This window comes from Myxocyprinus asiaticus, chromosome 43 (assembly GCF_019703515.2).
Source record: "Myxocyprinus asiaticus isolate MX2 ecotype Aquarium Trade chromosome 43, UBuf_Myxa_2, whole genome shotgun sequence".
Classification (NCBI taxonomy): Eukaryota; Metazoa; Chordata; class Actinopteri; order Cypriniformes; family Catostomidae; genus Myxocyprinus; species Myxocyprinus asiaticus.
The window spans coordinates 27063202-27087408 of record NC_059386.1 but is presented as its reverse complement, the minus strand read 5'-3'; the positions used below and the strand labels follow the sequence as shown (position 1 = coordinate 27087408).

Below are 24207 nucleotides of genomic sequence, written 5' to 3'. Positions count from 1 at the left end.
CTGTGGCTTAATGTTGCTTACCACAAAACATTTATTTCAACTTGTCTCTCCTTTTCTTTACAAAAAATAAAAATAGAAAATCAAGGTTACAGTAAGGCACCTACAATGGAAGTGAATGGGACAAATTTTTGGAGGGTTTAAAAGCAGAAATGTGAAGCTTATAAGTTTATAAAAGTAATTACATTAATTCCAATGTTAAAACTCATGTATTATTTGAGCTTTAACGTTGTTTAAATGGTCCTTTTTTGCAGGATTACAGGGTTAACAGCATTACAGCATGGCAACAAAGGTGTAAAATTGCATATAACTTTATACAGAAAAGGTTAGTATGCGATTTTATCTCACTAAATCATGTTAAAATCTTGTGGCTATACTTCTGAAACAGTGAGAATTTTAACGTTTACAGCTTGGCCCCATTTACTAGAAATAGACGCCTCGCATGTCCTCAGCTGACAGCTTCATTGAATTCTACTCGCTCAACACCAGTTTCATGTATAACAGTAAAGAGAAGACTCAGGGGTGCAGGCCTTATGGGAAGAATTGCAAAGAAAAATCCACTTTTGAAACAGAAAAACAAAAAGAAAAGGTTAGAGTGGGCAAAGAAACACAGACATTGGACAACAGATAATTGGAAAAGAGTATGGATCTTAACCCCATTGAGCTTTTGTGGGATCAGCAGGTGCGTGAGAAGTGCCCGACAAGACAGCCACATCTATGGCAAGTGCTACAGGAAGCGTGGGGTGAAATGTCACCTGAGTACCTGGACAAACTGACAGCTAGAATGCCAAGGATCTGCAAAGCTGTCATTACTGCATGTGAACTCTTTTAAGTAGTTTAAGAAGTTCTGAACATTTTTTTCAAATTGTAATAGTAATTTTTCATGTTATTAATGTCCTGACCATACATTGTGATCAGTTGAATGCCACTTTGGTGAATGAAAGTACCAATTTCTGTACATTATTCCAAACTTTTGGCCACCAGTGTATATATATAATTTTCTGTGGTAATCAACATTTTGCCACAAATGCTGTCGATTGTGCTTAACTTGTATTGAATCCAGAATATTTCTTCAAAGTCTTGGCTAAAAAAACGCTATTTAATATTTTTCTGTTATTGCACAGGAAAAAAAGATATAGCCCACTATGGCTGACCACAGATTTACTAGGTCAAAGTATGTAGGTAAATGTTCAAACTTATTTATGTGTCTGTTTCTCCAGGGGTGTGTGTTCGATTTTGAAAACGTAAACCCCAGCATTATTCTCAGAAAAGAGGGCAAGTAGCTTTTTTAAACCAACCCGATGGTAGAGTTGGACTGATTGCAATGCACCACCCCTTCCCCCTGTAGTTTATAGGTTACTGAAAGATTTCAGCAGCTGCATGTAAGAAGATTAGGGAGGAATTAACGTCATTCCCTTGTCATTATAGAAATAAATTGATATTTGGTTTTAATCGGAGGGAAGGGTTGGAGGGAAAACACCGTGTTGGAAGAACATACAGGCTTTTAGGCAGGGTGAGGTGGACTATGGGAGACAGAGAACGCTATACATAAACATACAGACACACAAGTAAAGCCAGAAGTCATTAGTCGTGGAGATCTGAAATGGTAGGATTGCCTACTACAATGTAACCATTCCTAAACAGCGTGGGTCTATTGTTTCGAATGAGATCAGAGGGAATGGGTGACTCTGAGAGATGGAAGGGATGCTGGGTAAGGGGTACCGGAGCATTAGACTGATCCCACTGTGGAGCCTCTGTGAACAGGGAGCGTATCTCTATTTCTCCCCGCATCAAACCCTGGAGCTCAGGCCCTGGCCATGAACTTGGTTCAGCCGGCATTGAGGCTGTTGTGCCTGGCCTGGCTGTGGCCCGTCGCCCTGCTCAAAGGAAACAGCAATCCAAACCACCGCAGGAACAAGGACGTCTATCTAGGGGAAAACACACGGCACAAGTATGGAGGGTGAGGATACCTGTGCTTGCTCTTATTTTGCATGACTGGAGCTTTGGTTTCCACATTCAGGATTGCTTTTGTCTGTATTTAGTAGAAGCTCACAAATCTGCTTGGTAGTTTGCTTATGGTACCTGATAGGGCCTAATAGATACTTGTGTGTTTTGTGGTACTGAGTGTGTACAGCAAGTTGTTTGCAACATGTTTACCATACACTGAAAAAGCAAATCTTTAGGATCTATTTCAACTTGATCTAATCCATAATAAATATTTTTGATGGTGTAATTTAATTTGTCAGGTTGCATTCAGATCAAAGAATGCTGACCTGAATAAAACTAGTAAATTTAGATGTTACCATATGAAGCATGTTACCTGACAACTCTTTTTCTTTTTTTTTTTTTTTACACTGTATTATTTGCTGTCTGTAAGAATTTGATGAGTTGAAATCCCTTCTAATTTAATTTCCATGATGGTCCTAGCTGGTTAGTGCTGGTTTGATACTTGTGTAGCTGCATTGCCATATCATAACCAGCTTTAAAAAAAAAAAAAAAACAAAAAAAAAAATCTGTGAGGCTTGCTGGTTAAAGGAATATTCCGAGTTCAATACAAGTTAAGCTCAATGGACAGCATTTGTGACAATGTTGATTGCCACAAAAATAAATTTTGGCTTGCCCCTCCTTTTCTTTAAAAAAACAAAAATGGAGGTTAAAGTGAGGCAATACTGAAGTCAATTGGGCCAATTTTTGGAGGGATTAAAGGCAGAAATGTGAAACTTATAATTTTATAAAAGCACGTAAATGAATTATTAAAACTTGTGTATTATTTGAGCTGTAAAGTTGTTTAAATCGTGGTCTTTACAGTCGTTTTAGGGTTTGTTGACATTATGTTGTCATGGCAACGAAGTTGTAAAACTTTACACAGAAAAGGTTAGTAAGCAATTTTGTCACATTTAAATCATGTAAACACGCATATTGTGTATGTCTTTTAGCTATACGTTTGAAACGTATGTGTATTTTAACATTTATGGATTGGCCCCATTCACTTCCATTGTAAGTGCCCCACTCTAACCCAGATTTTTGCTTTTTTTTTTTAAGTAAAAGAAGGGCGTCAAAATTAATTTTTGTGGTAATCAACATTATGCTACAAATGCTGTCAATTAAGCTTTACTTGTAATGAGCCTGGAATATTCCTGTAAGGTACACCAGCTTACAAGCATTTGCTTACTTTTAAGTCAGTATGCTTATAACTGGATCTGGCATGCCGGTGTATTGTTCTCTTTACTAGTTGATTTGAGAACTGTTTTGAACTTCTCTTAACTTTAGGGATTGGGATAGGAATGCCAGACCTGCAGCAAACTACCTTAAGTAGCTTTCATTTTGTCCAAAATATATTTAAATGCATTTTGTAGAATGCTAGTAGTTTAAACTTTGCTTTGTATATTATCAATCTGCTCCATTCTGTTTAATTCACAGGCCTGTTTGTCAGTCTGAATAAGCTCAGGCTAAATTACTGTAAGCATCTTCCCTGTATTTTGATGTGTAAAGGAAGGGTTTATTCGTATAAACCAAACTGAAGCACTGTGTTATGTTTGAACTGTGAGGTTGTTTGAGTGTGCATGTTTGTAAGATTGAGGGTATAATTAATTGTGGATAAAGAAACTTTGTAATTAGAGCTCATAGTCGAGCAAGATTGGTGAAGTAAACAACAATACAAGGTAGTAATTTAGTCCTGTAATACTAATCCAGAGGTGGGTCATTCTCAGGGAATGGTGCCATTTATGGCAGAACATTTCTGAAAAAGTTTTCTTTCTCTTCTTTTTTCTTTTGATTTCTATCTATCTATCTATCTATCTGTCTGTCTGTCTGTCTGTCTATATCTAGTTTTTACATTTTGTCTTCTTTTAAACAGCCGAATAGACTTTAAAATGAAGAAGTCTGACAGTACCAAATCTTTGCTGATAAAGTCAGAGCAGCTCTTGCGGATTGAGGATCACGACTTCGCCATGAGGCCTGGTTTTGGAGGTGAGGAAATCCTGCCATTTCCAAAGCCACTTATGAATCTCTCATTACCTCCCATTACTTTTGGCTTTTCTAAATAGTATGGGAGTGTTTAACTACACCGATTCTTAATGTTTGTTAGACCTAGTTGTATTCGTATGTAATGAGCTCTATGTGTCATTTTGGTGACTTTGTGGTTGATTTGAATGACATTGCTGATATTAAATGTTTCCATAGCAGTTAAACAGTTGACACAGTTGCACAGTGTGAGATGTAACAAAAGCACTAATACAACTGGAGCGAGCAAAGAGAGAAGAAATGTGGACAGATTGGACAATCTGATGAGACAATGATGTGATTATCTGAAAGACCGCTGGGAATCCAAAGTGATGTGTTTTTGTGTCAAAAATCAACACATCTCACCCTTTGACCATTATTTTCATGATCACTATTATGTAAGCAAAAGCAAATTACCATAAATGTTAACTTAAAATTATGTTTTATTCATTATAAACCTTTTTTTTTTTAAATAATATTATATTGTATAGCACTACATTCTCTCCTGACAAAGTCTCATTCTCTCATGCTTTTAAAGCTGCTTATTTGCATGTTGTGGCGATAAAGATATCTTTCCTTGCTGCTGTTATTTGACAGTAGATGTTTATTGATATATATTACCTGAAGAATGAGGTTAAATAAATTATTTTGCCTCTGTTACACTGGATGAACTCGAGATGAAGAGCTTTAAAAGTCACAGTGAGGCAAACAGCCAGATCGTGACTCCGCTACAGAGATTGTCAAAAATGTGGGTTTAAGTGTCATATGCAGTGTGTCCACATCAGTCATAAAAAAACACTCTGACCCAGATTGGTACTAGTGCCAAGCAGACAATACACTGAGGACAGATGTGTTTTTATACACAGTAATCTGTATTATAATCCTAGTCGTTCGCAGAGAATGCCTTTGGAATGTGGCTAAATCTTGCAGGATATCCAAAGGTTGCCGAATTTAGAATAAGAACACACAGTGGATGTTCTTCCAATAAAATAATCTTCTTGACTTTTTCTGTCCTGTATGTGATTTTTGGGTCCATTTAGGTAATGTTTTGGTATTGTTTGGTATTATTTAAAGGGGAACTATGTCATTTTTTCAATGTTAAAAAAACTTTCACCTTCACCAATTTAACACGCAGAGACTTTTATAAGATAACTGTAGGTTGACTTTCCCCCAAAATATAAACACTGTGGCTCTGTGATGCTGTCAAAACATTGTTTTGTTAGTTTGTTTATCTTGACCAGCCGAACACAGCAACACTGGCTCAAACAATGGTGTGAGTTTGGGGTATCCAATGGTAATACAGTAGAACTTGCATCATCTAGTAATATAGATAGTCCTTTGATATATACCATGGTATTGAATGATTACCATAATATTAATGATGTATGCCAAGGTACTTCAAAGAATGCCATGGTACTACTATACATTAAAAAAAAAAAAAATATTACCATGGTAACATGTCTTTAAAAAACAGGGTAGTACCATGGCACTTTTTGGTAATTTTTGTTATTGTTATTGGGAATGTGTGTGATTGTAAATGTCTGGCTAATCCCTGCATACGAACACTGAGATTAAGTTTCATTTTATTTTAGTCCAGATTAGCGGAACGTCGTTTGTGCAGGTTGTTCTCAGAAAACAGCGTGAGGTTGAAAATCACTCTGCCTCAGTCATGTGCAACGTGATGTGTCACTGTTTTTGCAGGAGACTCAACATCTATACTTTCAGAATTTATTTAGTTGTTTGCACTATCACAAGACATGTAGTGTAGCATTTGACATATGTTTATGACAAAGACCCCATGAAATCACTTGATGAGCACAGTTTTTGTCCCTTTGTTTAAAATAACCATTAGCCTTTAATGCTATAGCTAGTCAGTGTCAGGTGGTATTAGGAAATGGACATTCTCATCCGAGGGAGCATTTTATTGGACAAAATGAGTGCAAGATGAATAATACTAATATTATTATTATGAATAATGAGATTTCTGGTCCATTTTCCAGGAAGAAAAAGACTACAGTTTAAATGCGTATATATGCCAAAAGTGAATTTTGTTCACTTTTAAGAGTACAGTAGCATGCATATAGATGACCTCATGGCTAAAAGACATTTCATGGGTGTTTTAATGTTGGTCAACATTTTTAGTGTTAGAAAGCCTGTGCTAAGAACATACAGTGGCAAGAAAAAGTATGTGAACCCTTTGGAATTACCTGCATTTATGTTTATGTTCAAACATTTTGAGTATTCACAAGAAGCATCTGCTGACATGGACCATGCCTCACATAAAAGAGATCTCAAGACCTATGATCAAGAATTGTTGCATTTCATAATGCTGGAAAGGGTTATAAAGTTATCTCAAAGAGCTTAGATATTCATCTGTCCACAGCTAGACAAATTGTCTATAAATGGATATGATTCAGTACTATGGCTACTCTCCCTATAAGTGGCCGTCCAGCCAAGATAACTCAAAAGACACACTGCAGAATGCTCAATGAGGTAAAAAAGAATCCTAGAGTGGCAGCTAAAGACTTGAAAGAATCATTGGAACTGGTTAACATCTCTGTTCATGAGTCTACTATATAGAAAACATTAAACAGGCATGGTGTCCTGCCATGGACACCATGCCTGTTTAATATTTTCCATATAGTAGAAGGAAGCCAAAGCTTTCCAATAAAAACATTGCTGCCTGCCTGAAGTTTACAAAATACCACCTTGATACTCCACAACGCTACTGGAAAAATGTTTTGTGGACTGATGAAACTAAGGTTGAATTGTTTGGGAAGAACACACAACACTACGTATGGCCTATAAAGGGCACCGCATACCAACATGAAAACATCATCCCAACAGTGAAGTACAGTGGAGGGGGCATCATGGTTTTAGGGACTGGACCGCTTGCCATCATCAAGGGAAAAATGAATTTCCAAGTTTATCAAGCTATCCTACAGGATTATGTCAGGGTGGCTGTGCACCAGCTGAAGCTCAGTAGAAGTTGGGTGGTGCAGCAGGACCCTAAACACTGAAGTAAATCCATTACTGAATGGCTTCAAAAAAAGAAAATCCACCTTTTGGAGTGGTCCATCAGAGCCCAGACCTTCATCCAATTGAGATGCTGTGGAATGACCTCAAGAGAGCCGTTCACACCAGGCATCCTAAGAATATGGCTGAGCTAAAGTGGTTCTGTTAGGAAGAATGGTCCAAAATTTCTTGTAATCATTGTGCTGGTCTAATTGCAGCTACCGGAAATGCTTGGTTGAGGTTATTGCTTTTAAAGGAGGATCGACCAGTTATAAAATCCAAGGGTTCAGTTTCTTTTTCCACAGCACTGTGAATGTTTAATGGGATGTGAAACTATGTACTTTCCATGCGGTGGTGAAATTCATTGGTGAAACAGAATTGCAGAGACATTTTCATGACGGATGTGAATTAGACCCTTTAACTCAAAGTTGTCCATATCATATTACTCAGAGAGTATATACATGTGTCTACATGTGCTCATTTAACATGATGCATTTGTGTTGGATCTTCGAGTAGGAGACTGATGTTTAATGTGCGATTCCCTTGAAGAGAAACAACCTACAGAAGAAGAATCAGACTGGATCCCTCCATAGACAACTGTGACATTTAAGCATCAGTCTTTCCAATGTCATTTTGACACTGCAAATTGCATGTACCTGTTCTCTCACTAATATTTACACATTTGGTTTGATCACTACCTCCACTAATGGGTTCTGAAGCTCTAGAGGAGACTATACTGTAGAGCCTTTTTCTCAGGAGGAAAATCCAAGAAGCAGGATACTTCTCTTGCTGTCTGTTAGAAACTATTGAGATATTAAAGAGATTTCATTTGTGATTTTTCTTTCTTCCTGCAATTCTGACTGTTTCTTTTCTGTATTGTGATACTCTGGCTCAGGCTCGGCTATTCCAGTTGGTATTGACGTGCAGGTGGAAAGCATTGACAGCATCTCTGAGGTCAATATGGTAAGTATCTGCTCTTTTAGAAATTAATATTAACCTTTACCCTGTCAGTGAGCTATGCACGCCAACTTTGCTCAACTCCCAGTGCTAGGCATACAGTACATCAAGCTTAAATCCTCAACCATTTAAACAGATTGGATTCACGACTGAAGCAGAGGGCAAAGGTCAGAGCTCTCACACTACAAAGACAATGACATGTGCCAAATCCATGGACTTGTTTAAATGGTGCACATATCTTGATGCACTTTACAAGGAACATCTGGCATGAATAACAATATAGAAAGGTCAGAATCTTAAGTTTAAAATGTGCCAATGCAATCTTTGAATTCATGTTGGTTTCATACGTTTTTGTATGACATTCTTTTTATACCATTTTCACAAAAGTTTTGATTTTAAGACTTTAGAAACATCAAGGGTTTAAAGGAGTGACTTATTCAGACTGACACAACATTTATTTTGTCTTTTGTATAGGACTTTACCATGACCTTGTACCTTAGACATTACTGGCAGGACGACAGACTAGCTTTCCCCTCCAGCAACAACAAAAGCAGAACGTTTGACGCTCGGCTGGTGAAAAAGATCTGGGTGCCAGATGTCTTCTTCGTTCACTCCAAGCGTTCTTTCATTCATGACACCACCATGGAAAACATCATGCTCAGAGTCTTTCCAGATGGGAACATTCTTTACAGCGTCAGGTACCACAAGAGCCATTTAAGTGCAATCAGATGATTTTGATGGGGTGTGAGACTCAAGCAATTTCCCTGGAGCGTATCCGTTTTTTTTCAAGTTGTGCAGGAGCGGAAATGGGATGTTATACAAAAAGCCATTTACTTTGCTGCTCTTTACTTTGAAGAAATTTTTTTTTTAGGATTTAACAAGAATTTGTTGCAAAGTGCTTAAAGGAATAGCTCACCCAAAACTGAAAGTTCTATCATTGTTTTATTCACACTCAAGTTGTTCCAAAACTGTAATTTGTTACTGTTGTTTTGTTTTATTTAATTACGTGGAACACAAAACTAGAATTTTGTTATCTTTCCAACAAATGCTAGTTCATAATAACAATATCTGTCAAGCTCTAAAAAGGACAAAAACCACCAAAAAAAGCACCATAAAAGTAGTCCATATGACTTGTGCATTATATTCCAAGTCTTCTGAAGCCATACGATAGTTTGTGTGAAGGACAAAACAAAATGTTCCCCTCCACTGAAGCTCACATTAGCATCTAAAATTCAAAAAGGTATGTAGAGTTAAGTTACTACATACGCGAGTACAAGTGCCGTTTCGACATCAATGACATTGAAGCGCCATTTTTCAATCTGGACACGAATGTGGGCTAGGCGTGAGCTTGAGCGTTCGGGAAGATTATTAGTGAATAATGTCTTAAATTTCAAGTTAACTATCTAAGTCTTATAAACTATTTTTTTGGTTGCTGTAGATACTTCAAAAAATTTACTTTTGTGTTTCACAGAATAACAGCATGACAGAATTTAATTTTTGGGTGAACTCTTCCTTTAAAATACAAATTCATCATTCTCTGAGACATGAGATACTATATATAAAATGCCTCAGGCTAGAAGTTCACCTCATGGATTACTTTATAGGTAACTAAGTGACAGATGAGGTGTGGCTTTCTTTTTAATGACTGGTAAATTGTAGTTCAACAATAATTTTTTTCAAAGAAGTACCCAAAAAGTTCCTATTAAGTTCACTGCAAGTGTAAGCTTGTGTATATTGAATGGTGTGGCTGAGCTAATTCTTGTGTAGGTTCAGTTTTCAGTTGAATTCTGCATTGTTTCCATGTTTTGATGTTACTTAAATTACAATATCACATGTCATTTGAATTTTAAAGGGACATTTTCGTCTCTTTGTAAGTGATTTTTAAAGGCTATGCTTTAGACAGAAGTGTGTGAATTACAGAATCACAGTGACGGCTCTCTGCTCTATGGACTTCAGCAGGTTTCCACTAGACACACAGAACTGCTCTCTTGAGCTGGAGAGTTGTGAGTATAATCATCTGTGAGAGAGTGTGTGTATGTGTGTGGACATGTTTAGCATGAAAACACTGAACATTAAATGCTGTCAACAGAGTAAAAGGAAGTGATTAGTCAAAGCTCTACACTCCCAGTATACCTATAAATGTCAATGTGATTACAGTGATGAGAAAATATGTAAAAGGAATAGTTCACCCAAAAAAGAAAATTCTGTTCCAAACCTGTGAAAATGTAATTCCAAAACCAGGGACTTAAAAAAAGTTCAAGGAACGAAAACGAAAACCGATATCATTGAGCATGTTTACATGCACGATCTTGCAACGATTACGCTTAATGACATGACAACGTATAAGGTCATGTAAACACCTTGTACGGTTTCTTTATCGGGTAAGGTCATAAACAGTTTAAGCAAAAATCATTCGCACATAGATTTTTGCCCATGATCCCGATTTCACGTTGCATGTAAACACCTCTACTGACATTCCTACTGGCTTATCCAGTGTGCTCAATGTTGTGCCTGTTTACATTTTATTTTTGAATAAGCTGATTTTTGGTAGTTATCAGCGTATTGCTGTGCATGAAAATGCACTCAATGACATCAAAATCTGCTACAATGCGTCTTGATATGAATAAGTGCAAATGAGATTTGAGAGCCATGGTGGAACGGAATATGGAACAAAGTCATATGGACTACTTTTATGGTGCATTTTGACCTTTTTGGAGCCTGACAGTTGGAGCCAACATGCTTTTGTTGTAAGGAAAAAAAGCAGCATGCACATTCTTTAAAACTTATTTTTGGGTTCAGATTTGGAATGATATGAGGGTGAGTTAATTATGACAGAATTTTAATTTTTGGCTGAACTATGCCTTTAATAGTAAAGTTGCATGTGTTTATGGCCTGTAAGTGACATGTCATCATATCTATATTATAAAAAGTTTAACAATTATATTTTAATCTACTTCATACAGGCCTCATTGTTGCAGAAAGACACTTTGTACATAGGCACACACATATAAATGCACAAATTCAGTTCCCTTTATTACATGACCACACATCTCTGTTTCTTTCACACACATACAGAATTACATGGACCTCAGCTTCAGAAGAGAGATAATGGAGCTAGTTTTGAGGCTCTGTGCTCTCTCCTCTGAGGAGTGCCGCCCATGTATCTTCTAAGAGAGTTTGCTGTCTTACGCCTCCCTACTCCCCTCTCCCTGTGTTTTTGCTCTCTTGAAGACGCGTACAATGAGAACGACCTCATGCTCTATTGGAAGAATGGGAACGATTCATTAAGGACTGACGAGATTGCACTCTCGCAGTTTTTTATTGAAGAATTCCACCCTTCCTACGGGCTAGCCTTCTACAGCAGCACCGGTATGTGTGCTTCACTTCACTTCCTTCTGCATGCATTTATTACCATAGTGTCATGTGCTTTATCATATCAAACCTACATAGAGCCAGGAGAATGAGAAATCCCAGCATTCCTGGTTGATACATCGTTGGGCATATCTAGCTCTGCTGAATTCTGCTCTTTCTTTCTTGATTTTTCTGTCATAATATTTTATTTGTGGTGTTTGTTTAGGCAAGCATCATTACTACTTAGGGATTTAAACAATCCCCTATACCAAAGTATTAAACTTTTCTTTCTGTCTGTCCTTCTTTCTTTCTGGATCTTTTTTCAATGGTCTAATGCTTTCTCTCTCTCAGGCTGGTATAACAGGCTGTACATAAACTTCATTCTCAGGAGGCACATTTTTTTCTTCATGCTGCAAACATACTTTCCAACAATGCTAATGGTCATGCTCTCCTGGGTGTCGTTCTGGATCGACAGGAGAGCTGTCCCGGCTAGAGTCTCTTTAGGTAAACCACTTTTGAGTGTATGCCTAACAAGGAGCAAGATAATGCAGTCTGTTAATGTCACAATAACCCTGATGGTACATTAAACTACGTTTTGCTTACGTTAAAAGGAAATAAATTAAAAAGTAGCACTTTATAATGATACACTATGAACTAACATGAACTAACAATGAAAGTTTTATTGGGTAACACTTTACATAAAGGTTTCATTAGTTTACATTAGATAATGTATTAGGTATCATGAACAAACAATTAACAATATATTTTTTACATCATTTATTAATTTTTGTAATTTAAATAAAAAATAAAATTGTTCATCATTAGTTCATGTTAGTTCATAGTGCATTCATACATTATGATGGAGCCGCGGATGGCCTCCTCAGTGTGGAGCGTTCCTATTGTTTTGTTGTTTGTCCTGTGTTTAGTCATCTTTTTCCAGTCAGTTTTACCAGAGACGAACTGCTGAACATTCGACAGCTTATACCAGACAGTCTTTTCCCGGTTTTTGAATATTCAGACATTTTGCTGGACATTTTAGTCGGAGGCGCAGCTTTGCTGTTCAAGGGAGAGGAGCAGGCGCACTGGTCAAACTCCGTCGGCGGGGCTTTCGAACAGCCCTGCCGAGTATTCATCTTGCAAATCTCCGCTCTCTTCCTAACAAAATGGACGAACTACATCTCCTCACCCACACAAACAAGGGCTTTTCAACCTCTGCTGCCTTGTGCTTCACAGAAACCTGGCTGAGTGAAGCCATTCCAGACAGCGTGTTACATCTGCCGGGCTTCCAGCTGTTCAGAGCGGATCGCATCACAGAGTTAACGGGGAAAACGAGAGGTGGTGGAACATGCTTTTACATCAATGAAAGTTGGTGTACAGATGTAACAACGTTAAAGAGGATGTGCTGTCCTAATTTGGAAGTGCTCTTTATTAACTGTAAGCCTTTCTACTCGCCGCGGGAGTTTTCCTCGTTAAATTCTGGTGAGTGTGTATATCACACCAAACACCTGTTTGAACGCAGCGCTGCAACAGATGGCTGATCAAATCACAGACATGAAACAGCAATACCCGGACTCAGTTATTATTATTCTTGGGGATTTTAACAAAGCAAATCTCACAGGTGAACTGCCCAATATACAAACAGCACATTACATGCCCCACCAGAGACAGGAACATACTGGATCATTGTTACACAACAATAAATGATGCATATCGCGCTGTCCCTAGAGCAGCTTTGGGAATCTCTGATCACTGTCTGGTTCATTTTCTTCCAAGCTACAGGCAGAAATTAAAATCAACCAAGCCTGTGGTAAGGACTGTAAAGAGATGGACCAATGAAGCAGAACGGGAACTACAAGCCTGCTTCGATTGCATGGATTGGAGTGTTTTTGAGGCTGCAGCCACAGACCTTGACGAGCTCACAGATACTGTTACATCATATATCAGTTTCTGTGAGGATATGTGCATTCCTACTAGGACTTATTTAAAGTTCAACAACAACAAACCGTGGTTTACAGCAGAGCTCAGGCAGCTTCTTCAGGCTTACAGGGGCGGGGATAAAGTCTTGTACAATCAGGCCAGGAACACAGTGAACAAGGAAATCAGAGTGGCTAAAAGAAGATACTCTGAGAAGCTGAAAAACAAGTTTTCAGCTAACGACCCTGCATCAGTGTGGAGTGGCATGAAGCAACTCACAAATTACAGGACTCCTACCCCCTACCCTGTGGTGGACCAACAACTGGCTGATGACCTGAATGTGTTCTACTGCAGATTTGAAAGGCCCAATCTCACACCCCACACCCACTCTGACCTTCACTTCACACAATCACCGACACCTGCTGCAACCCCCCTCCTCCCACTTCCTGCTACTCAACCTGCACTTAGGATATGTGAAGATGAGGTAAGCCGGGTCTTTCGGAAAAAATAGAAGAGGAAAGCTTCAGGCCCATATGGCGTCTCACCAGCGTGTCTTCAATCCTGTGCTAACCAGCTGGCCCCCATCTTCATACAGATCTTCAATAGATCACTGGAGCAGTGTGAAGTCCCATGCTGCTTCAAATGCTCAATCATTATTCCTGTCCCAAAGAAACCAAAAATCTGATGTCTGTGGTCATGAAATCATTTGAGAGACTGGTGTTGGCCCACCTGAAGAACATCACTGGACCCTTTCTAGATCCCCTCAATTTGCTTATCGAGCAAACAGGTCTGTGGATGATACAGTCAACATGGGATTGCATCATGTCCTGCAACATCTGGACAGACCAGGGACATATGCAAGGATCCTTTTTGTGGACTTCAGTTCGGCTTTCAACACCATCATCCCAGCTATACTCCAGAATAAATTACACCAACTCTCTGTTCCCATGTCTATCTGTCAGTGGATTACCAGCTTTCTGACAGACAGGCAGCAGCTTGTGAGACAGGGGAAATTCACTTCTAGCACCTGTACAATTAGCACTGGTGCCCCCAGGGATGTGTGCTCTCCCCACTACTCTTCTCCCTCTACCCCAATGACTGCATTGCCAAGGACCCCTCTGTCAAGCTCCTGAAGTTTGCAGACGACACCACTGTCATCAGCCTCATCCGAGATGACGATGAGTCTGCATACAGAAGGGAGTTTGAACAGCTGGCTGTCTGGTGCAGTTAAAACAACCTTGAGCTGAACACGCTCAAAATGGTGGAGACGATTGTGGACTTTAGGAGGAACACCCCAACACTGACCCCCCTCACCATTCTAAACAGCACTGTGGCAGCAGTGGAGTCATTCAGGTTCCTGGGCACTACTATCTCACAGGACCTGAAGTGGGAGACACACATTGACTCCATTGTGAAAAAGGCCCAGCAGAGGTTGTACTTCCTTCGCCAGCTGAGGAAGTTCAATCTGCCACAGGCGCTGCTGATACAGTTCTACTCAGCAGTCATTGAGTCTGTCCTCTGCACTTCAATAACTGTCTGGTTTGGTTCAGCTATGAAATCAGACATCAGAAGACTACAAAGGACAGTTCGGACTGCTGAGAGGATTATTGGTTGCCCCCTGCCCCCCCTTCAAGAACTATACACTTCCAGAGTGAGGAAAAAGTAGCTGGAAAAATCACTCTGGACCCCATTCACCTTGCCCACTACCTTTTTGAACTGTTGCCTTCTAGCCGACGCTTCAGAGCTCTGAGCACCAGAACCGTCAGGCACAGGAAAAATTTTTTCCCTCAGCCTATCATGTCATGAACAGTTAAATTGCCCCATTGAGCAATAACTATGTGCAATACACAGTTTAGTCTTTTTTATATTTATCCAACACATCCAACCTCTTCTGCCATTTCATTCCTCTGGAAAACAAAAAACCAAAAAACATTTGCACTGTACATAACAGATTGAATTTACACTGTACATAACAGATAACTGATTTGTATTAGATTGCACTACGTATGTGTATGTGTGTATTTATGTATGTGTGTGTCTGTGTGTGTATGTACGTATGTGAATAATTATTTTTATTTTTTATTATTATCTATGTCTTGCTGCTGTTTTTGTATTGTTTTTGTATTGTTGTACACTGGAAGCTCCTGTCACCAAGACAAATTCCTTGTATGTGTAAGCATACTTGGCAATAAAGCTGATTCTGATTCATTAACTAATGTTAACTAATACAACTTTTGATTTAAAAAATGTATTACTATACAGTAGGTATGTTGAAATTAAAACTAAGATTATTAAGACTAACTAATGTGAACAAATGGAACCTTGTTGTAATTATAAACTAACATACAGTATACATATATACAACATATACGATGATAGAATTTTGATAAAATAACGTTAATCAAGTTAATATTGTGAAGTCTTACCAATACAAATTTTTAACTTTTGAATGCATTTTAAAGTGACTTTATATTTCAGATAGGTTTGTAACAGTGATTTTCATCCTCTCCAGGAACAAGCACAAACCGGTTTAGAAAGAATGGAATTAAATTACTTAAAAATACCTAGATACTCCAGCTAGCAGGCATTAGACATCCTGCCAGGAAGTTGCTCTTTTCAAACAGGTCGATGACAGCACAGCACATGCCCAAAAAGAGGCATGCGCTGAGTCACAGTGCTGTGGTATATCAACAGAATGAAAGGAGTCCCCCGCAACGTATTCCTGTGGGGTTTTTCTTAAGATGAACAATACTGAAATGTTAAAATCTACACTGTGTATTCTGAGTTAATTTTGGTATTTACATTGGGTTCCAAATTCAAATGAGGGCATAATTTTGGAAAGTAAAGTGCAATAGAAAGAAAAAAACAAGAACATTGTGATTGACAAACACGCCTATTTTCCAAGTCTGCAGTATAAAATTTTTTTTTTGAAAATAGTTGTCCCAAAATAGGAACATGGGTTTCATCAATCATTATGTAATATTTGCACTGAACTAATCAGGTTATATTCAGTCGTTTATAATTACTATTCGGGTATGTTGAATCAAATGGGCATGCGCAAGAGGAAAGGAAGGTTGCACAACTCTTCAGAGATTTACTCTTTAACAAACCTAAATGAACACTGAGTCCCTTTAAAGACTTCTCAGTAAAGCTGACTTTGGTGACATTTCATTGCTAGAGTGTTCCTGTAGCTCAACAAGTAAAGCAATGGGTCAAGGTCATAGATTCTATTCCCAAGAAACACACATAGGCCTACTGATAAACTGTTTGCTTTGAATGTAAGTTGCTTTGAATTAAAACATCTGCCAAATGCACAAATGTAAACATTACACACCACAGTATGTATGAGCCCACACTATAGTATTTGCACTACAACTCAAATTCATTAATTTACAGAAGTTTTAAAACTAGATTAAGGACTGGATACTCAATTAAACCAGTCACTAAACATTTGTTAGTTGGAGAATACTTTAATAGCTTGAACTAGCTGTGTAAGTTATGTCAATATAAACATGATCATAACACAAAGTACATTACAACAGTTACATTACGGCACCATTATTGGTGACTAATAAATGACACTATAATTAAGTGAAAATGTGTAGAGGTGCTTATACTGAACGTCATGCATTTCTTACACTTTCTCACACAGTTTGACCTTCCACAATCAATTGAGGAATCTTAGAGCATTCTTAGATGGATCCTGCCTTGTGTGAAAGGATATTTATGCAGTCCTCCACTGCTTTGAAGTTCCTCTAAATATGTTGTGTCTTTTGCACTTGCAACACTTTCTTACTAACCCTTTCTCTTTCTCTCTCTCTCCCTCTCTTTTAACCTTCTAATAAAGGAATCACAACTGTGTTGACCATGTCTACTATAATTACGGGCGTCTCTGCATCCATGCCTCAGGTGTCTTATGTGAAGGCAGTGGACATCTACCTCTGGGCCAGTTTCCTTTTTGTTTTCCTCTCGGTCATAGAATATGCTGCTGTGAACTATTTCACCACTGTGGAAGAGATGAAAAAACTTCAGAAAGGAAAGGTTAGTATCAGGGTCACGCATTGGGGTCATGGGGTTTGATAGGAGATCTGCTTATCATTCATAAGAAGAGATAAAACGTTTGCATTGGATACCATGGCCAAGACTGAACATTTAATTTTAAGCTACATGTCGCCCTCTATAGTAATTTTAAGGCTACACATTAATGTCTATACAAATATTTAACACTGTAACCATAATTTCTACTGAAATACTACAAAGATTAACAGTTATAGATTACTATTACAATAAAACTGTGGTAACTGAGCCAAAACTAGCTAAAAGTGAATAGATGTCCGCACAACGGATATTAAAGCTCCAAACTTTATTTGAACAAAGCTATAAAATTAGGTCTTCATCTTGTCTGAGTTTTAATATCAGTGTGTGGACATCTATTTTTTTTACATCTATGTTTGTTGGAGTTGTCCTTCAAATGTATACAACTTGGGTTAGGATGTGGACATTTAACCAAAACTGTGATCAAAGATTCTGAAATCTTCTTATACTGCTTGAAGGAGATCCCATATTAATTATCTTTGGTTTTGCAGTAGTAACAGTAACTGTATTACAGTACCTATTTAAGCAGAAACTATGGTTGCAATGGTAAATATTTGTAAGGGAAAGTGAGGCTTGTAGAGTTGTTCATGAAAATGAAACTTGAAGTCAACAAGAAATCAATAATGACCCTGTTTACTTTGTTAATACATGTTCCTGGTCATATTATTCACAATACATACATAAACGTTCCATTCCAAATAAATGCACAATTCACTGGTGCATGTTATTCCAAATAAACACACTTCATCTGCAAATGTTATTCCAAATAAAAGCACAATTAATCATTGAATGTTATTACAAAAACACACAAGTCATTAATGAAAGTTATTCCAAATAAAGACAATTCATCAGTGAACGTTATTCCAAATAAACAGCCAATTTATTGATGAATGTTATTCCAAATAAACAGCCCATTCATTGGTGAACATTATTCCAAATAAACACAATTCATTGGTGAACGTTATTCCAAATAAACAGTTCATTGGTGAACATTGTTTTAAATAAACGCATAATTCATGAGTGAACATTATTCCAAATAATCACACAATTCATTGGTGAATGTTATTCCGAATAAATGCACAATTCATTGGTGAACATTATTCCAAATATAACCACAATTCATTGGTGAATGTTATTCTGAATAAATGCACAATTAATTGGTGAACAGTATTCCAAATAAACACAATTTATTGATGAAAGTTATTCCAAATAAATGCATGATTCATCTGTGAAGGTTATTCCAAATAAACGCACAACTTGTCTGTGAAGGTTATTCCAAATAAACACAATTCAGTGGTGAACATTATTCCAAATAAACAGTTCATTGGAGAAAGTTGTTTTAAATAAACGCATAATTCATGAGTGAACATTATTCCAAATAATCGCACAATTCATTGGTGAACATTATTCCAAAAAAAAGCACAATTCATCTGTGAATGTTATTCCAAATAAACAGCCAATTTATGGGTGAAAATTATTCCAAGTAAATGCACAATTCATCGGTGAATATTATTCCAAATAAACATGCAATTCATTGGTGCACGTTATTCTAAATATACTCACAATTCATCGGTGCACATTTTTCAAAATGAACACACAATTCTTCTGTAAACGTTATTCCAAATAAACGCACAATTCATTGATGAACATTATTCCAAATAAACACAATTAATTTGTGAACATTATTCCAAATAAACATTGTTCATTGGTGAACATTATTCCAAGTAAACGCATAATTCATGGGTGAAAATTTTTCAAAAAAAAATGTAAGAATTATTTGGTGAACATTATTCCAAATAAACACACAATTAATTGGTGAATGTTATTCCAAAAAACGTACAATTAATTGGTGTGTTATTCCAAATTAATACGCAATTAATCATTGAATGTTATTCCAAAAAAATGCACAATTAATTGGTGAATGTTATTCCAAATGAACACAATTTATCAGTGAACATTATTCCAAATAAATGCACAATTCATTGGTAAATGTTATTCCAAATAAATGCACAAATCTTCGGTGAATGTTATTTCAAATAAATGCATAAACCATCAGTTAGCATATTCCAAATAAACGCACAAATCATCTGTGAACATTATTCCAAATAAACACACAATTCATTGGCAAACTTTATTCCAAATAAACACAATTCATTTGTGAACATTATTCTAAATTAACACAATTCATCGGTAAACATTTTTATATATATATTTTTTTTTATTTTTTTTTTTTTTTATCAAAGTTTCATAACATGCTTACTCTCTGAAAGGACTTTCCATTTTGGATGACATATCCCACCACTTTTGAACTCTTCCCCTCAAACCACCTGGCTCCATTCTGGATATGTGAAGCCCACTTTTTTCACAATCCAACCAATGCCCGGAGACTAAAATAAAGTCCCGTCCAACATTTTCCTAATTACATATCCTGTTTCACTCGAAATACAACATAATATGGAATTAAACATGCGTTTAATCATGTTTACTGTATAATTTTACAACATTGTGTTGTACTCCATAAGAGAAATTGACTTGAATTTATCTCTCTTCTGTATCCTACAAAAGGTCACAGTTTCCTACGACGCGACACAGGCTATGGCATATGATGGCTGTTTTCACGATGATATCGATGTTTCACCTTTCCCCGAGCTCCCAACCACTCCCAGCACAATGCAAACAATTCCACCCAGGGCCTCGTCCACCGAACCGCCGCCCACCGAAGGCACCAGACTCTGGAGGAAACGTTCAGTCCGCCACAACATCAGATTCATAATGAGCAATAGCTACATGATTGACTCATATTCTAGAATCCTCTTTCCAGTTGCATATCTTCTCTTCAACATCATCTACTGGTGTATTTACTCCTGATTATCATATAGTTTGTCTTTTTCCTGACAAGTCGCTGTAAAAAAAAGTCTAAAAGACTATTTGAGGTTTAATATTGAACTTTGGGCCTGTAATGGCTATCAAACACTTCAGCTCGGGCAAGAAGCACAAGTGGCCTGACAAAGTGGACAATGTTGATGTCCTCTGAAACATCACGTCTCCGAGAGGCCTAAAACGTTTTGAATTCCTCACTGGATTTGGAGGAATGTGTTTTGTCTTAAATGTTCCCAACAAACATTCGGGAGGAGTATATTCATATTGTCCTGACAATCTCAGTGCTATGGATGTATAAATAGCTGCTTACCTCACTCCTATGACAATTCTTATGGAATACATCCACCACCCAAAATCCAACTTTATCTTCTATAATTAATTAGGTCTGAAAGGGGGAACTCAACTCTGGCATCTTTCTCATACCATTCTTAATGTGTAGACCAAGCCAGCCTGCTATGTCATGTTGAAGATTTACTTATGAATATGATGTGAACATACAGATGAGTAAAAGTGTAAGATAAACCAATGAATTGTAAAGATGGAATGTAAAAGCCCTACTGCTAGTCTGGCATAGTCAAGACCACTGACTTTTGGCAAAAATATGGTTCACATTATTATTCTTTGGACATTCAAAAATAGTGTTGTGTGTGTGTGTGTGTGTATCCACCTGCATGTTTGTCTGTGTGCTTGTATAAAATTGAAAATCTGGAAATAAATCCTAAGATCAACCAGACACTCTAAAACTTTGTTGTTGTAATATATAATTGTAAATTATTCTTTTGAAAAGCTATGAAAATACAAAAATAAAAAAATACATGAGAACATAACTCAAGTATTACAGACTCATAGATATGTATATAAAATGTCACTGAACAAAAGCATTTAAGCAAATAATTATATACACAATTAGCCAATGCTAATTATTCACTGAAAGCTATTGGATCAGCCCTAAACCATTCGATATGTTCCGCTTTTTTTGTTTGTTTGTATTTTGCCTCGCTTTTATTATTGGTTTAACAGGTTTTTAGTTGCTGTGGTAGCTTTGTAATTTAATTGCTTTGATTAAAGTGCTTCAATAATTAAAATCTTTATTGTTGTATATATAGTACAACTGTCAATACTTTAAGGAAATACCATTTAAACACAGTCTTATTAGAAAATACATCACACACACTTAACAACACACACATGAAGGTACACCTGTACAGATACAGTAGGAGTAATTGTGGTTATGATCAGTTCATTCAGTATTATCTTTGACTCCGGTAATGGTCGTTGATCTCATTCAATACCACGTCTGAGATGTGCTCTTCAGACGCTGTTATTGTCTTACTGTCCATTGGGTTGCCTAAGATCAAGGACAGACAATCAACTAAATGCACCGTGCAATTTTCCACATCTGTCGTAATAGAACCTATCAAATGTAGTTTCTCAGATGCAGAAAAAATCATAATTTGATATAATAATCAAATAATAATTACATATTTTGTTTTACATTAAATATGATGTGTGTAGTTTTTTTCTACATTAAGCTGAAAGTGTCTGACTAAAACAGAAAGAGTGAAGCAGAATATGTGTGAGAGGAATTTGTGAAACAGTTAAAGATTGGATCACATCACCTGCTGTTTCAAATTGGAATTTCAGGGAATATCTGTATGCAGTCAAATACACTGCTGATTAACACAGTACTATTAAGTGAAGCTATACTATTAGCAGGTAATACTTACCGATGCCCATTGGCACGTCACACACTATGCTGTCATTGTTCAGGAAAGAGGAGCTAGAATTATTGGACCGAGCCGAATGTAATGATGTCCTATTCGTGGTGGCTTTTTTATTCTTCTGAGATGCTGTGCGACTCCATTCTGCATAAAACAAAGTAAGGTGCAGTGTGATTATTGTATTCAAAAAGTACAAAATAAATAAATAAATAGAAACTAAAACCAAAACTAAACATTTTTGTTTACTCTAAAATGATTGTAAAAACTGAAAACAAACTAATAAATACATTTTCATGACTCCAAAACAATCTGAAATAAAATAAAAAATTACAGCATTGTAGTTTTAGCCTTTTGATACACAGTATATTATCAAATTTGAAACCTTTACAACCCACCTTCATTAAATATAAAATGCTACTAGATAGCGGTAACAAAGGTGATGAGAAATGTAATGGCGTTAAACATATTTAAATTAAATCAGTTAACATCCCTCAAATAAAACAACTAAAATAAAAACAGAAAACAGAAACTAGAAAACACTGAAAAAATAAATAAATAATGAAATTAAAACTTACAGTCATAGAGTGTAAACTAACAAAATAAACTATATTTAAAGGAAAAATAATTTAGATTTTTTATTTACACTATAACAATCCTGGTAAGGTGGTATGCAGATAAATAAATACTTTAAATATATATATATATATATATATATATATATATATATATATATATATATATATATATATATATATATATTTTTTTTTTTTTTTTTTTTTTTAACCCTAACAAAAGTCTTGTACCTGAGTTCTCTGCCAGTCTCAGTCTACCACAACACAGGTATGTTCTCCATTGTCGTCTGACATTCTCTTTCATGGCACAGTGGAACACAAAGATAAAGAATCCTGTGACGGAATAGGCACATTCTAAGGTCAACATTCCAACAGCACAGAATGATAAAAAAAATAAGCCCAGATGTGTGTCGTCTGGTAACATGATTGAATCAACAAAGCAATTGTGACAGTGACTGCATAACATGAAACCAATTAAAGCAGCGACTGAAAAGTAATAACGTCTAGCATTTTAGAAGATATCACAATGTCACAAATTGTGCTTAGAGTAAATATGGTAATTTTGACCTCAATTTGTTTTCAAGAATGGTATATGGCATGTATACAGACTGGGACATACCTTGTAAAGTGTTAAAAATGGCAAACAGGTACATGAAGGCCAGGTTAACAGGGCCCCAGGCAAAGAAAGCGAAGCCCCAGGTGAGACCCAGAAGCACAGTGAGTCCAGCTACACTGCGCATGTCCTGCCAGCCACTGCGATTCTGCAGATTGTGAGGGTTCTGCCTCTTAATGCGGCACAGCTGGATCATCACCACAATAAACATGATCAAATTCAGCAGGAAGACAAGACAGAAGTACGCCACCACGGCGACATAAAAGGCAATGTCGTTTTTTATCCAGCAACTGTGTGGGGAGAAAGAATATAAAATATTCAGGAGTTTCGAAAATGCTCTCCAAATGCTAAGAAAGAAGCAGTAGGGTTTAATTTTACATGAAAGAATGTAAACAATTTGATTTTTGTGGCTTTTAGTCCATGTCTGTTTGCTTTAATGGCATCTGTATGTTAGTGTACTTCTAAAAGTTGAAAAAAATAACTTTTAACAGATACAAAATTAACATTCTTTCTCTTCCGGGAAAACAAACCAAAATATTGATGACTCATTCTAGCACTCAGTGGTGTGTACAAACTTTTGTCCAGTCAAATGCTCTCTAGAATGAGAATATCCCTCCTCTTCCACCTGCCTTTCACCAGCAATAGCAAGTAGAAAATCCTGGTTAACCCTTTCGCACATACGTTCAAACTAGTGTGATTATGCTAGGCTGGGCTCAGATGCGAACGATCAAACCAGTGCAATCTGCGTTTATACTGCTGTTTACCAGCTGATGCAGTTGTAATAATGAACCATCTGCTCAGATAGGCACAACATCACAATATCTTAATTTTTTTATGTTACAAACAATTCAAACAATCACTAAATAAAAGATTAAAGCCATTACCATCAGAGCTGACTGTTTTGATGCAGCGATGAGACCATGTTTTCTGACGTCAAACAAAGAATATATAAACTACACTCACTGAGCACTTTATTAGGAACCCTATGGTTCTAATAAAGTGTCCGACGTGGTCTTCTGCTGTTGTAGCCCATCCACCTCAATGTTTGACGTGTTGTGTATTCTGCGATGCTATTCTGCTCACTACAATT

At 36.9% G+C, this 24207-nt stretch overlaps 2 protein-coding genes across 3 annotated transcripts in view; one reads left to right on the top strand and one right to left on the bottom strand.

Moving 5' to 3' along the window:
• Positions 1-1474: 1474 nt before the first annotated feature.
• On the top strand, positions 1475-20203 carry LOC127433865 (gamma-aminobutyric acid receptor subunit rho-3-like). Of its 2 annotated transcripts, none has more exons than XM_051686156.1 (9): positions 1475-1957; positions 3854-3966; positions 7910-7977; positions 8446-8669; positions 9928-9974; positions 11203-11340; positions 11674-11826; positions 17084-17277; positions 19897-20203. In XM_051686156.1, the coding sequence occupies exons 1-9, from the start codon at positions 1815-1817 to the stop codon at positions 20197-20199; spliced, it is 1383 nt and encodes a 460-aa protein (XP_051542116.1). In that variant the 5' UTR covers positions 1475-1814; the 3' UTR covers positions 20200-20203. The 2 variants fall into 2 exon arrangements, with proteins under 2 accessions (XP_051542116.1, XP_051542115.1); XM_051686155.1 differs by having other exon boundaries at positions 9892-9974.
• Positions 20204-24207, bottom strand: part of LOC127433864 (adhesion G-protein coupled receptor G2-like) — a 20300-nt gene continuing 16296 nt past the window's right edge. Inside the window, exons 30-33 of the mRNA XM_051686154.1 lie at positions 23124-23407; positions 22736-22837; positions 21939-22076; positions 20204-21559 (exon numbers count right to left, since the gene is read on the bottom strand). Coding sequence (XP_051542114.1) covers positions 21462-21559; positions 21939-22076; positions 22736-22837; positions 23124-23407 — 622 coding nt within the window. The 3' untranslated portion in view covers positions 20204-21461. The remainder of the gene's footprint in view (positions 21560-21938; positions 22077-22735; positions 22838-23123; positions 23408-24207) is intronic.

Coding starts and splice junctions, on each gene's coding strand:
- LOC127433865 (XM_051686155.1), top strand. CDS start 1,815: ATGAACTTGGTTCAGCCGGCATTGAGGCTGTTGTGCCTGGCCTGGCTG. Junction 1,958..3,853: donor ACACGGCACAAGTATGGAGG/GTGAGGATACCT, acceptor TCTTTTAAACAG/CCGAATAGACTTTAAAATGA. Junction 9,975..11,202: donor CTCTCTTGAGCTGGAGAGTT/GTGAGTATAATC, acceptor GCTCTCTTGAAG/ACGCGTACAATGAGAACGAC.